The 16153-nt window shown below is 41.7% G+C and overlaps 1 protein-coding gene across 1 annotated transcript in view; it reads right to left on the bottom strand.

Moving 5' to 3' along the window:
* The window catches only part of TECTA (tectorin alpha), a 96899-nt gene that overhangs the window by 29759 nt on the left and 50987 nt on the right, over window positions 1-16153 (bottom strand). The window contains exons 14-15 of the mRNA XM_019666165.1: window positions 13193-13754; window positions 5439-5638 (exon numbers count right to left, since the gene is read on the bottom strand). Of these exons, the coding sequence (XP_019521710.1) occupies window positions 5439-5638; window positions 13193-13754 (762 nt within the window). The remainder of the gene's footprint in view (window positions 1-5438; window positions 5639-13192; window positions 13755-16153) is intronic.

The raw sequence follows: 16153 nt of genomic DNA, 5'->3' as shown, positions 1-16153 counted from the left end.
TTTGAGCTCTGAGCAACAGCGGTTCGAGTCCAGCCCGAGCTGAGCAGCCGCTGAGCTGCCAACAGGTAGCAGGATGGCTCAGCTAAAAAAAAACCCAAGCCTCTAAGCTTGTTTGAATTGTGGCAAGTAGATGTGGATTATTTGTTCTGTGTGCTTGCTACTTTCCAGATATAAGCTATTGTCAAAACCCACTGACATTCTGATGAAAAGTGGATAATAATGTTTATAGTACTAATAGCTGCCAAGAGCTGTATTGTGCCTTTCCTGAGAGTTCCAAGAGCTTTTATATGCATCATTTCACTAACATGCCTGGGTTTTTTATTTACAAAATGTTTTTCAGGAGAACAAAAACAATAGCAGCTACCAATTATTGAACTACTAGGTGCCAGGTACTAGGCAAGGCACCGGGCATAGATTATTTTATGACAACCATGCTGAATTGGTATATTAGTCACATTTCACAGACAGAGCAACTAAAGCTCAGAAAAATGACACAGGTTGTTCAACGTCACATCACTTGTGTAGTTTAGCTAGGATAAAACCCAAGTCTCATTCTATATGCCACAGACAACCCGCATCTCTGTTGGGGGTACATGACGCACTTGCTAGATATCTACATTTCAGTAAGGCTCCAGACAGGGGAGCAGAGAGGAGAAGAGTGTTTTTTCAGTTTTGAGCCTGCTTATCTCTTCTCCCAGGTTGTGAGAAAACTGAATTTATTATTATTTTCTCCCACATGTTCTAATTTTTCCTTTATAATAATCAGTATTTTTAAGAGCTAACTTCAAAACAGACCCCTCCCAAGAAGTTTTCTTTGATTAGCTCTACTATGTAACTATTTTCCCCTGTCTTTCTAATATAACATTTAAGGAAATTTCCCACTGAAAACGAAATTGAAGGTAACTTCAAAATTTATTTATTTTTTATGAATTTTTATTAATTCTCAGAGCAAAACCAACTCAGTTGTTCTTGAACAAGTCAATGCATCTTTACAAAAAGGAGACATTATTTTTCGCCTAGTTTATTTCCAATTTAGAGATTTCAATCCAATTTTGTAATGCTACTATTCTTTTTCATTTAAAAATGTTTAGTTCCGTAGGGCATTATTTTTCACTTGTTGATATGTTACTTTGTAATTATTCTCATGTTCTTTAAAGTGTATGTTTTCTTCCTCTCCAAAATAGATTTTTAAGTTCCTTCAGGCAGAGAACATACTTTATCATCCCCAACGATGCCACAGCACAATGATCTGCAAATAGCAGATACTCAATATTTGTTGTTAATTGTCTGCTCACCAATATAAGGCATTGATGTCATTTAAACAGAGAATGGGCTTGAGGCAGAACCATAAGCTAAATACCTTCTCCAGGCAAGACCTTTCTAGCTGAGTATTACGGCACATAAAGAATTTACAAAGTACAGAACACATCAAAATTACAACTAAATTATAGAACAATCAACCTGGAGAACCATCTGAAGTCTAGGTGAACAGAATTTTTATAAGTATATAAAGAAGAAGCCACGTTAAGACTGGTAGGAGGGGCAGAGGCTCGAAATGGGCCAGCCCCAAACCTCCATGTGGCAGATGAAAATTAGAAGGGATATCTCAGCCACAGAGATTCCCCAGGGAGGAGCAAGGGACCCCAGGTTCCCCAGCCTGGAGTACTGGTGCCAGAAAGAGAAGTCCCCACATCTGGCTCTGAAAAACAGTGGGGATTCTGACCATCTGGGTGGAATGAAAGGCTTTGGGAAACTCAGATGTCCTCTTAAAGGGCCCACACAGACTCACTCGCAGGCACTCATCCTGGCCTCCAGCAGAGGGACAGTGACTCAGGGGGCCTCGGAGACATACAGGGGGTAGGCTGAGGTGTGTGGCTTCAAGGTGTCAGCTAGAAGATAGTCACCATTTCCCCTGTGTGGGGTCCTTCTCCCTTGCATCAGCAGGTGGGTGCCATCTTTGCTGTGCTGAGCCCTCTCCCCACACAGCCAAATCTGAATCTGAATTGGTCTGGTGAGCTTTGGCTTGCTCCACCCTGGTGACTCGCTGAGACCCTGCCACACCCAACTCCATACCGCACAAAACTTTATCAGCTGAACCTTATGGGAGCTGGCAAATGGCAACAGGCCTGGGTGTGTCCTGGCTTTTTGCTGAGCTACCCCAGACCCGGTACAGGTGGCAGCTATCCTTGGTTCACAGTGTGGCCTCTCCCATGTGCCTCCAGCTTCAGCACAGGCAGCGACCAAATGTGGATTACTTTGTAGCTCCTACCAGGTACTGCTGGATAGTCACAGGCAGTGGTTGACCTGGGCCTGCACTGGAACCCCTCCCAATACTCTTCAGAACCAACATACTTGGAAGTTGGCTTCAGACCACAGCAGAGCACCACCTAATTAGCCCCACTAGTGGCACATCCAAAGGGTGGTCTCAACAGGCACCAGAGTCCACTGCGGTGAATCCTACTCTGTGTGGTAAGACCCCCTCACAGCAGCCTGTAAGCTGTGGATATAGCCAAACCCCACAGCCAGTCAGCCTGAGGGTCAAAACCACCCACTGATATGCCAACAGCAATCAAGGCTCAAATATAACAGGAGGACACACACAACCCACACAAGGAATACTCCTGGAGCACCCAGCACAGTTGATCAGGAAGACTGTGCCATTAGGCCACACAGGGCAACTTAGTAGGCTACATACGGCCACCCAGCAACACTGGGAGACGTAGCATATCTACCTAATACATAGAAACAAAGAAAGGCAGCCAAAATGGGAAATCAAAGAAATACACCCCAAATGAAAGAACAGGAGAAAACTCCAGAAAAAGAACTAAATAAAATAGAGGCAAGTAACCTACCAGAGACACAGTTGAAAGCACTGGTTATAAGGTGCTCAAGGGCTTATTGAGAACTTCAACAAAGAGATGGCAAGCATTAAAAAAGACATAGAGGGCCGGCCGAATGGCACGTTGGTCAAGAGCTGGCTTGGGATGCCAGAGGGCCCCGGTTCAGATCCCACATATGAGGGCCAGTGACACTGCCTTCTACAGCTAAGATGCTGAACAACAGCTCAACCTCGAGCTGGGATGCCGTGAGTCGCTGGCGACGGCGTAGACTGCAGCCCCTGCTGCAGTAGGTTGCCATGGGCTACCGTGTGTAGCCAGCAGCCAGCGTGAGCGGCCAGCAGCCATAGTGATTGGCCGTCCAGAAGCTGGTGACTGATCTGCCTTTCCCACGAAGAGAGCAATGATGGTGCCAAGTTGGGCTAGTGAAGCAATGTCCTCCACAACTAGATTGAAGAACAAAAGGACAGCAACTTGTCTTTTCCCCTTCCCCCAATACCCCAGCACTGTTCCCATCCGCTATAATTCCCCAATAAAAATCTTAAAAAAAAAAGACATAGAAACCATAAAAAGATAAAAACAGTCAGAAGTGAAAAATACAAGAACTGAAATGAAGAATGCATTACAAAGGATCACCAGCAGACTGGATGAAGCAGAGGATCAAATCATCAATTTTGAAGACAAGGTGGCAGAAAACACCCAATCAGAAAAGCAAAAGGAAAAATGAATTTTTAAAAAAAGGATAGTTTAAGAGACCTCTGGGACAACATCAAGCATAACAACATTCACATCATCAGGGTGCCAGGAGGTGAAGAGAGAAAGCAAGGGATTAAAAACCTATTTGAAGAAATAACTGAAAACTCAATTCAAATTGAAAGACACACACAGATTGAAAGTAAAAGGGTGGAAAAAATTATTTCATAAAAATGGAAATGAAAAAAAAAAAAAGCTGGGGTTGCAATACTTACACCAGACAAAATAGACTTTAAGACAAAGGCTATAAAACAAGACAAAGAAGCATTTAGTAATCCCACTTCTGGGTATTTACCTGAAGAAACCCAAAACAGTACTTTGACGGGACATGTGCATCCATATGTTCATTGCAGCATTATTTACAATGGCCAAGATGTGGAGGCAGCCTGAATGCACATCGATGGATGAATTTATAAGGAGGAGTTGGTAACATATACAATGGAATATTCCTTAGCCATGGAAGGGAATGGGTTCTTGCCATCTGCGGCACACGGATGGACCTGGAGAGTATTGTGCTGAGTGGAGTATTTCAGACAGAGAAAGGCAGATGCAATGTGATTTCACTTATATGTGGAATCTAAAGAACAAAACAAATAAACAAACAAACAAACAAAACAGAAACACACTCATAGACACAGAGAATATTTTGATGGTTGCCAGATAGGAAGGGGATTAAGGCGGTGGGTGAAAAACTGGAAAGGATTAAGAAGTACAAATTTGTTGTTACAAAGTAGTCATAGGGATGTAAAGTAAAGCACCGGAAACATACTCAATAATATGGTAATAGCAATGTATAATGCCAGGTGGATACTAGACTAGTTAGGGTTAATCATTTCTTAAATTATATAAATGTCTAACTACTATCCTGTACACCCGAAATTAATACAAAATAATATTAACTGTTAACTGTAATTGAAAAATTAAAAATGGGAGGAAAAGTGGAAAAGAATAAGAAGTTCAAATTTCCAGGCAGGAAACAAATCAGTCATGGGGATGTAATGTACAGAATAGCGAATATAATCAATAATATTGTGATAGCGTGGTATGATGTCAGATAGTTGTTGGACTCATGGTGATCACTTCTTTAGGTATATAAACATTGAACAACTGTGACATACACTTGAAACTGATATAATATTGTATGTTAGCTATATTTTTTAATAAAAAATCTGAAAAGAAAATTTTAAGAAAAAAAAATTTACAAAGTACAAACAGTAAACAAGTTAGTGAGCTAATATGTTTTACTGTGTGACACCTACAAAGACACCTTCATTAACTATGCTTCAGTCCCTACATATAGAGAAGCAAAGGGTAGGATGTGGGGGGACAGCATTAAGGCTCTTTCACGGACTCTCATGGAGCTTCAATAGCCGGAAGAGAGAAAGCCACTCTTTCCAGTCTTAAGCCCCACTTTTTTCGTTTAATAAATGTCCTTAGCTAAGACAGCTACAAATATCAGATTCACAGCTACCATATTTCCAAACAATAGCCATATCAGAAGCTTTCAAACTGAGATTAACAGAAGAGGAATTCAGAAGGACCTAGAGAGCGGCATGGCAGAGAGAGAAACACAGATGCTAGCGAGGAGAAGAGGCAGAGTGCCGGAGTCCTTGCCGATGCCAAAGAAGGAGGAGAATGAGGCCCAAATGCATTTCCAAATCTAATACTCAGTGAGCAAGAGTCTCTAAGGACCTGTTTGTAACCTCTTTGCCCTCCCACGTCCTTGCGAATAAGCATCCCAATCTTCATAATGAAGTAGGGAGATGGGTCAACTATGACTAGCCTCTGGGCATTGGAGAGAAATCTACTGATTGTCAAGGAGGAAGAGGCAGGGCCGAGCTCCCCTACCTCATAATATTTGCCATCTGAATAGCAGCCACAACTGTGAGGCAGGATGCAGCTCTTGCCATTGAGGACGTAGCCTGCGTCGCACTGACAACCCTCCACACAGTAGTGGTTGCAGTCGCTCTTCAGGCGGATGGCAGCACAGCGGGGCTGGCAGACGCTCACGCAGCTCTCGTAATGGCTGTTGGGAGGGCAGGTGACAGCTGAAACAGAAGACACAAGTCAAGACTCGTACAATCACAAGAAGTGCAAGTGGTCTTTTCCTGAGGCCACTGCTCACCCACTCAGGGAGATGGAGGGTGTGTGTGTGGGGATGGAGGGGGAGGGTGAAGTGAGCTTTACCACCTTTCCTGATGAATATCCTCTGTGCTTATGGAAAGCCTCTGACTTATTATTGCTTAAATCATGAACCAAAGAGCAGGTAAAGGTAACTGTTCCTCACATAATCTTTGTCCCCTCTTCAGCCGGTTTTTCTGAGATCCTCTAACCTGCTACCTTAAACCCACCTCTCAACACACATCTTGAATTCAATTAGGCAGTCCCCTGATGGCTGCCCAGGGCACCCCACATTCATTCTTGCCTTTAGGTCCTCACTCATATATTTTTTAAAAAAATTTTCATTACAGTTGACATTCAATATTATTTTATATTAGTTGCAGATGTACAGCCTAGTGGTTAGACATTTATATAATTTACAAAGTGATCACCCCCATTAGCCTAGCACCCACTTGGTGCTATACATAGGTGTTATAATATTATTAACTAGATTCCCTATGCTTCACTTTACATCACTGTGACTATTTTGTAACTACCAATTTGTACTTCTTAATCCCTTCACCTTTTTCACCCAGCCTCCCAAAGGTCCTCACTCATATATTGATCTCTCAATGCATGCCCTTCTTTATCCCCTCAGCCTATCTAAATTCCCCATTCTTCAAGTCCCAGGTGGAGTCCCATCTTATTCATAGACTCTCCACTCATACCAGTACTAACAACTCACCTTCATCTCAGAACTTCCACAGAATCTTTTCTAAGCCAGTAGTTTATAAACAGTAGACCCCTGAGCTCCTTGATTTCTAAGAAGGCAGATGTGCATTCTCTGTGTGTTGTGTGTACATGTGAGTGTATGTGTGTGTGTGTGTGTGTGTGTGTGTGTGTGTGTGTGTGTGTGTGTNTGTGTGTGTGTGTGTGTGTGTGTGTGTGTGTGTGTGTGTGTGTGTGTGTGTAGACTGACCCATATCAACTATGTTCTATGGGTTTCAAATGCATGCAGATGATTTTTGGAATGTAGTTAGGGTTCTGGTGAAGACATGGGCTCTGGAGTCACATGTAAGAGACCAGTACCAGTTACTTAGCCTCTCTGGTTCTCAGCTCCTTAATCTGTAAAATGTAGATACCCACAGCACCATTCATACCTTGTTGGGAAGGATTATGTGAGTCTCTGTGCTTAGAACAGTGCTTAGCAGTTAAGTTTTCAGTAAATGTTAGCTAATCATTAAAGACAGATTTGCTTCAAAGTTTCACAGAAACTTATTTTAATAGGTGTATATGAAAAACACAACTACTATTATGCGGGATTTTCTACACAATACCATTTAGCTTTGAATTATTGTTTTAGGACTGCTGCATGATCAATTTTATGTGTTTATGATGCTGCTGCAGTGAACATCCTTGTACACATACCTTTGCCCTCATGGTAAGTGAGTGTGTACAATAAATTCCTGAAAGTGGAATTATTGGGTCAAAGGGTATGGTGCATTTAAATTCTTGATAGATGCAACTGAATTTGCCCTCTAAAGAGGCTATGCAATTTATCCTCCTACCAGGGCTATATGAAGAGTTTTATTTTTCCACATCCTCACTGATTATTTACCAACAAACATTCTGATTCTTGGAAATATGACAGGTTAAATTTGATAGCTATATTACTATTGAGAATATATAGAGACCTCCTATACAAAAAAACAAACAACCTGATTCAAAAATGGGCAAAGGACTTGAATAGATATTTTTCCAAAGAAGGTATATGAAAGAAAATATGCTCAATATCACTAATCACCAGAGAAATGCAAATCAAAACTACTATGAGACCTCACACCCATTAGAATGGCTACTATTAAAAAACCAGGAAATAGCAAGTGGAGAAATTGGAAACCTTGTGCATCATTGATGGAAAAAGTAAAATGGCACAGTTACTGTGGAAAACACTATGTAAGTTCCTAAAAATATTAAACATGGAATTACCATATGATCCAGCAATTCCAGCAATATATTGGGTATATGCTCAAAATATTTGAAAGAATTATCTCAAAAAGATATTTACATACTCATGTTCATAGCAGTATTATTCATAATAGCTAAAACACAGAAGCAGCCCAAGTATCCATCGATGGATAAACAAAATGTGGTATATACATACAATAGAATATTATGCAGCTTCAAAAAAGAAGGAAATTCTGCAATATGCAACAACATGGATGAAACTTGAGGACATTATGCTAAGTGGAAAAGCTACCCACAAAAAGTAAGTACTGGGCCAGCTGAGTGGCTCAGTTGGTTAAGAGCTCGCTCAAAGATTTGAGCTCTGAGCAATAGCGGCTCGATGCCAGGGCCGAGCTGAGCTGCTGCTGAGCTGCCAACAGGTGGCAGGATGGCTCAGCTAAAAAAACAAAACAAAACAAAACAAAACAAAACAAAACAAAACAAACAAAAAGTAAGTACTGTATGATTCCACTTATATGAAGTATCTAAAATAGTCAAGTCCATAGAGACAGAAATTAGAACAGTGGTTGATGGGCCGGTGGGGGGAGGGGGGGGAGCAGTAAGGTGGGGATGGAGAGCCGTTGTTTAATGGGTAAGGATTTTCAGTTTCATAAAATGAAAAGAGTGCCGGAGATGGATGGTGGCGGTAGTTGCACAATATGTATTTAATACCACTGGATTGTATACTTAAAAATGGTTAAGATAGTGAGTTTTGTCATATGTATTTTACCGCAATAAGGAAATTGAAAACAATCCTATCAGCAATATCCCTATTCAGTTTGCATTCTTTTGTGAGGTTGATTATCTTTTCATTTGGTTATAATCCACTTGTATGTCTTTTTCTGTAAACCGTCTTTTCATGTCCTTTACACATTTTGTGTTACTCAAATTTTGTCTTATTAAATTGTAAAATCTCTTTATAAATTAAAAGTAGACTTTCACCTGTCATGTGTTACAAAATATTTATCATTTGTCTTTTGACTTTGCTTTTTCTAGTACATTTGTTTGATTGTTTTTTATTATGTTTTTGCCATATAGAAATTTCTAATTCTAGTCAAGTTTATCAGGTCTTCCCTCAAGGCTTTGGGTGTTTTGCTTAGAAAGGCCCTCTCTACTCTAAGATTACCAAACCAAACCAAAACAAACAAAACAAAACAACAACACAAAAACTCCTTTATTTTCTTCTAGTCCTTTTATAACTTAAATATTTTTGCTTAATCTTGCTTCTGCCTGGATTTTATTTTTGAGTGAAGAGTGAAGGAGGGATTTAGCTATTTCCTCCCAGTGCTTTGAAATGCCACTTTACTATATACTAATTTCTCCTTAGCCTATTTCTGGACTTCTTATCTTTATACTGGTTGGTCTTTCTGTTCATGGGCCAGTATTAACTTGTTTTCATTACTGAAGCTCTACAATATATTTTAATATTTGGGAAGATATACTACCAATTTAGAAATGTCCATTGTTGTTTCAAGCATGCTGGTCCTATCTCCCAAGCTAGACTATAAACTTCATATTTTACACTTCTGATTCTTCCATGGCACCCAAAATAGTGCTAAGAACATGGCAGGTGGTTAATAAACATTTGACTCTTGAAGACAAACTTTAAATATTAACTTCTAATATTTATTTTCTCAATCCAAATGAAGTAACGAGAGCTGTGACTGATGATGGCTCTACACCTGGATTTCTATCATGGTCACAAATGTGTCTCTTGCCATGGCCAGTGGGCTGATTTAGACTTTGTTTCCAGATGGGTGGGATGCACAGATTGCCTGAAGAGCAACGCAGTACAATGGAACGGACAAGGGCTTTGGAGTCAGACTGACCTGGTTTGAGCCCTGGCTCTGCCACCTTGGGCAGGTTACTTACTCTCTCTAAACCTCTTTTCCTCATCTGTAAAATGGCATAATCATCTCTCCCTCATCAAATAGTTACTCAGATAAAATGAGATGCAGTTTTGCAAAGCTTCTAGTACAGTGTCTGATACTTCAACGAGCTTCTGCTATTAATAGTAGTAGCTGTTGGAGCAGCAGTGGTAAAATTTATTTATTTATTTAGGTTATTCAACAAGAGTTGATTGGATCTGCAGAGAACTATGTAGGAAAACCCCTAATTACCAGACTTTGGAGGCAGCACCCTGAAGTAGCAAAAGCTGACTCTGAAAAAAGGGAAAATGATACTCAACCTTGACTGACCATTGATTAAGTGTCAGGCACTGGGTGTCCTGGTTTATGAGACGTCATCACATTTCCTTCTCACAATGGCTGGAAGGTGCCTTCCCAGACCTGATTCTACAGAGCTGGACACCCCCTCCAGCACCTGAGGGTTCGCCAGCTCCCCAGGGCCCCTTGGCTGACCAGGGTCAGAGAGGCAGCCTTCCACCTTGGGAGAACACTGTCTCTGGAGCCACTTTCCAACTTACCCAAGCCACTTTCCTTGGGAAAGTTACTTCATTTCTCTGAGCTTCAGTTTCCTCCTCTAGAAAATGGGACTACTAATGGTACCTACTTTACAGGGCTACTGTGAGGAGTGAGAACGCATGTTGCACTTAGAATAGTGCCTGGCACACAGTCAGAGCTAAGTAACTATTATGCATTTATTATTTTCTTCTCTTACTGCACTTTCACTCTCTAGTACTTTAAGTCCCCCATGAAGTTCTGAAACAATGATAGACTAGGCTGAACGAATTTTAAGAAGGGGTCACTAATTAAGACAATTTAACTCCTCATCCCCCTCTAAGCCTATTTGTTCAACTTTGGTGAAGAAGTTTTCCAATGCATTTAAAAATAAGGTAATTGAGTAATAAATTATTTCTTTGATAGGAACTGCTAATATCATTGAAATACTAAGGAACACCAGCATTCTACACTGTTACCAATGAAGCATAAGTTTTACAGGAAATTCTGGTTTAACCCCTTTTCTCCTGAAAAGTACCATTTTAACCTGTAAATGGTGGATTGGATTAAATTTTGGTAGAATGGGGGGAAGAAGAGGACGTTAGTCCTACCCTTATATCTCAGTGGTTAAAGTCATATCAAATACAGTTACAAACAATTATACTGAAGACAGACTTTCTGCATTCATTGATCTCTCAGATTGAATGGCTGCTGAGTTGGGACTCTGTCTCCCACAGCTTTTCTCTGTTTCTGAACGTCAAAATGGAAAACTAAGCTGCCTCCACCTGTTTCCACCCCCATTCCTACCCACATATCGTGTTTAAAGGATAATTTTTCTCTTATGTTAGCTTTTCTTTTTGCCAGTCATTGCCACCATTTCTTCAGTTGCTCTCTTTTAGATCTTTGTCCCCTGTTCTGAAATGTCAAGGTAGAGAAAGGTATAACTCTCTTGTGATGGGTACTGTGGGCATCCAGGAGCTGCAGGGATGGGGTCCAAGGCTAAGAGTGAGACAGGGCAGTCTCTGCGCTGAGTGCCTTGGATACAGCCCCCCATTACTATGTATAGAGGAGGCAACCAATGTCTGGCTAGAGCTTTGAGGAGGAGAGAGAAAAGGGTTGCTGGTAGAGAGGCAGGAGGACAAGAAAAATGGTCTTCATATTCTTTATGAAAGAGTCTCCCTTTCCAAAACTATTTCCTCATCCTACACCATTTTTAGCCCTATGGGTCCGGTCCAAGCTCTGTAAAGGTAGGGAGACCTTCATCCTCAGAGGTTATAGGGTTATCGGGGCTTCCTAACTCAATTCCCTTTCTTTCCCATGAATGACAAAAACTGAGACCCATAATTTAAGGTGAGTGTTCCTGGTATTGGCCCCCTCTAAAAACAACTCTCTATGATTTCCCTGCTTGCTGCAGCTAGATGCGATGGTTTGGACATACACTATGCCCCACCCCTCATCCCAGCCATCCCAGAGAACAGTTCAGCCACCACAGCATGGTTGCAGGAAAAGAGGGGACTCCTTGTAGTAGGTATCAAGAAGAATCAGGCAGAGTGTACTTCTCAAACTCTTTTCCCATATTGTGCTATTTCAAGGTCCTTGGATCCACGACCTTGTTTCCTGATTTGGGGGGAAAAAAAGCTCTCTGGCCCCACTGTGCTGACCCTAATGAATCCAGTGTAACTCTGGAGATTTATCCAGACCCTGACTTTGTTATAGACGTATTTATTTTACTGACGTCATCAAAGGTCAATTAGTCTGGAAAGTCACTCTTACTGGCATCATTACCCCAACCCCTCACTCACAGACTGAGCCTGGATGAAATGGTGTTGGCATCTTTTCCCTCCCTGTCCCCACTTCATTCCACAATCTACATGAATCCAATTATGTGGAATGTAAACTAACTGTGTAAGCATTAAACTACAATACTGCTTCTGGTTTTTCATCCAAATGTCCCTTTTCCAGAATGCAAATAGAGTTTTTTCCCTGGGACCCCTGCTGTATCACTTATTTAGAGCTCTATGCATTCAGCATCAATTTGTAGCCTTTTTATACAGTTAGACCTAAAAAGAAATTTGCTATAGTTAATGAGATTGAGATGGGAAAACAGACCAAGGCAGATTGGCCAAAGACCAACAGTGGTTTCTCCCAATCTTTTCCTATTGTGATGTGCTAAATGCAGGCAAATTATTCCAGTACGTAGTACACCAGTACAGTGTATGGGTCGAGAGCATGAACTTTGTGGTTATAGGTCAAATCTGAACTGCAACTGAGATTGCATAACCTTAGGCAAGTTACTAACTCCTCTGAGTCTCAGGTTCTCCCCAACTAAGTGGGTCATGGAGGAGAATAAATGAGATAATTTTGATGAAGTGTTTAGCACTGGGCTTGGCTCACAGCAAGCTATTAATATAACAACAATACCATTTAGCATGCATAGAGTGTGCTGCACTTTCAATTACCTAATTTGATCCTCCTGATGTTTCTGTAGCATAAATGGTGTAGACAGCAAGATCATCACAGCACTATCAGGGGGAAAACTAAGGGCCAGGGAGGAAAACTGAAATGCTCCAAGGTCACACTGATCCTTAAGGATAGAGCAAGGCTAAAATCCAGGGACTCTAATTCTTTTTCTAACGCTCTTAACATCTTGCTGTGTTTCATAAGCTCAAAATCTGATACATGACACATGTGGATCAAATAGAATAACACACTTAGAGAAAGCATGCAAATTACCAGTAGAATGATGGGCCCATGAGGTTCTATAACTAACTAACCAATCAACCTACTCAACTCTTCCTCCATTAGTCCTTTGTTAGAATTTTATTGTGCACTTGCTGAGTCCAAATGCCATGAATGGTGCTCTGTGCTTTATATAAATGATCTTATTTCATCTGCAAAGCAATGTGTGAAATAAGTGGTATTAATCCCATTTTATAGATAAGGAAAAGGAGGCTCTGGGAGGTTATACATCCTGTTTCAGATAACAAACTCAATTCCAAAATGCATATCCTTAAATTGCTCTGACACCTATGGAGATGGATGGCTGACCTGACTACACCAATCAAGACACAAGGTGAGCTAACAAGAAGGACTCACAGCAAGAAGTGTAATTCCTCCAGCCGGTCACTGCAATCCCCTGAGTCTGGCAGGTGCTGGCATAGTTCTGCAGCCAGCTGCAGGCAGTCTGCACTGCGCCCCCATCGACGCAAGAGTCAAACAGGCAGTTCTTGTAGAAGAAGGTAGGGTTGACTTTGCTGTGACACTTGGTGAAGCCAGCATTCTGGTTGGGGATCAGGCTGCACAGCTGCTGTACCTTTGAGAAACCTTCCACCTTGGCACAGGAAGGGCAGCGGTCCCCACAGCCAACCTGGCAGAACGTGTCCCTTTTCACCCAGCTCTGCCCAAATTCATTGATACTGGATGCAAGAAGACCCATGGGCATCTCCAGATCATCATCGGGGTTGCCATTATAGCGGCCGCACAGGCCATAGGTGCTGTTCTGCATGTTCCGAGGGACTGTGATCGACAGGAAGGTCTTCCAGTCATACACAACCTTCAGGCCAAAATCAGTTTCCACCACCACATGGAAGCCAAAGGAAAAGATATTTATCTTCCCTTGTCCCAACTTCAAGGGTAGATATAGCCGTTCATTGTTGACCTGCAAGAGAAAGAGGGTTGAAGTAGAGAAATTCCAGAGATCTGCCAGCTTTTTTTCTAATGATTAGTCTTTAAGAGGGAATCCCAGAGAGGGGATTGAGCAGGTTGAATACAATCTTTGCAGTTAGTGTTGTTTATGTCAGTCAACTACTATTATTAGGATTTGAACAGACTTAAATGACTATCTTTTGTACACTAATATGCCTATTTATTTCAGAGTCTTCTGTTTACATAGCATTATTTCCCCGAGGAGTTCAAATTATTTCCTGCAAGTTAATAAGAGGGTAATAATAATTCACTGAAAGTTTAGATTAAACTACCCAAACCTAGAATTCCTGTGTTTTCTATTTCCAGCTCTAATGTGGATTTATTTTAAGCAAGCCCCAAATTATTATAACATATGACTTTCTTTGCTGTTCCCTCTGCTAGGATGCCATTCTTCATCCATCAACATCCCTCTCATCCTCCAGAGCCTGCTCAAATGTCTCATCTTCTATTAAGCGAGATTATCTGAGCCTGTAGTCAGAATTAATCATCCCCTCTTTTGGGCAACCAGAATATGTTATTTGTACTTCTCTTGTATTCTTCTCCACCTTCAGCCAAGATCAAGTGTATGTACACTGCTATTGAAGCACACATCACAATCTGCTTTATATTATGATTGGTTGTCTACATTTCTATCTCACCTACAAGATTATGAGCACCTTGAGGGCAAGACCCACACTTTATTGATCTTTATATTCACATTCCCCTGGCTACCTGCTGGGCACCCAGCACAATACCTCACACAGAGATGGCACTTGACACATGTTTCCTCCCATATATTTTTTTTAATTCAGAAAACAAGGAAGCCCCTTAATGTATAACTCCAGAACTGCACTCGCCTTGTACCATTTTGATTCAGATGAGCCAAATCCTATAACCCATGGCTGGGTGAGTGCATGATGGAAAACAGATGGCTTTAAGGGCTAAGAGGAGAGCTGGTCCTTCCTCATGGGAAAAGTAGGTACTACTCCTATGGGATATTCTGAGATTGCTCTCTGACTAGAAATACCTTCACTCCTGACTTCCTAATCTCTCTCCTGTCTGACACCCCTCCCCCATCTCCACTGCACTGCTTTCATTCAGACTGTCATCACCTTTTACCTTGACTACTGAATGCCCTTCTAACTGGTCTCCCTGCTCCAGTACTGCTTCTCCCCTCCATTCACTCACAGTGCCACTCCAATATTTCTTAATGCAAATGAAAGCAGTTAACCCAATACTTAAAACACTCTCCATGGCTTGAATAAAATGTCCGATATGCTTAGCACACCGCACAGGTTCTCCAGGAGCTGGCTTCTGCCTCTCAGACCCAATCCACTTACTTCCTCCACTCCAGCCATATCCAACACTTTGCAGGTCCCCAAATGAACCAAGTTGCATCCTATCGCCCTGCCATTTCCTTTGCTGCAAGAGTGGTGGTGCGATCCATGTCCTGCCTGGGGTCCCCATCGTCAGCCACTGTGACTATGGGCTAATGATAACTTATAGTTGGCCTTGGGTCCACGGCAGTCACTTGACCCAGGAGGTTATGACCACCTCTCCCCAACCTAAGGGAAGCCCTCGGTCAATGACTGACCAATACAGGGGACCAACTCTGTGTGTTGGTCGTGTGCCAGTGTTTCCAGTGGCCCATACTGAAGCTGGTCTCCAGCTCAGAGCACATCCTTGTTGAACTCTCTTCCACTGGTACTTCCTTCACTGTCCCAAGAATACTCATCTCAGACAATGATTCACTTCCCTTATGCCCCCTATGGGGCAATACTCACCCTTTAAATTTCAACTCAACTATCTCCTCTTCTATGAGTATTTTTCTAGGCAAAATTCATTCATTCATCCAGCAGATATCAATTTGGCATTCCTGTGCACCAGGCACTGTACTAAATGCTGGAATAAAGCACAGGACACTTTGCCTAGGAGCTCACAGCCATGTGGAGTGACAAGTACATAAACAGATGATAGTAATATCATCTGATCAAAGCAACAACAGAGTTAAATAGATGCATAGGCATCAGACTCAGCCTGGGGACAGAATTGGGATGCCTGCAGAAGATGATGCCCACACCAGGTTCTAAAGGACGAGTAGGTATTGACCAGTCAAGAAGGAATGAAATCAAAGAAAAGAGAATCCCAAGAAAAGGGCAAGAAGACAGAAGAAAGAAAAAAACCTGGTAAATATAAAGAATTACAGCAATTTAATGCCACAGGAGCATAAAATGTGACCTTGGGAGTGGTGGGAGATGAAGACGGAGAGGTGGGGAGGGCTTGTATCATGGAGGGCCTTGTGTGCAATGTCACACATATCAGAGAGGCCCATGAGAAAAAGCCTGAAAAATATCCATTATTTTGCAAAAAAGG

This window comes from Hipposideros armiger, unplaced genomic scaffold, assembly GCF_001890085.2.
Source record: "Hipposideros armiger isolate ML-2016 unplaced genomic scaffold, ASM189008v1 scaffold_463, whole genome shotgun sequence".
Classification (NCBI taxonomy): domain Eukaryota; kingdom Metazoa; phylum Chordata; class Mammalia; order Chiroptera; family Hipposideridae; genus Hipposideros; species Hipposideros armiger.
The sequence above is the reverse complement of the archived record's forward strand: the minus strand, read 5'-3'. Positions and strand labels throughout refer to the sequence as shown.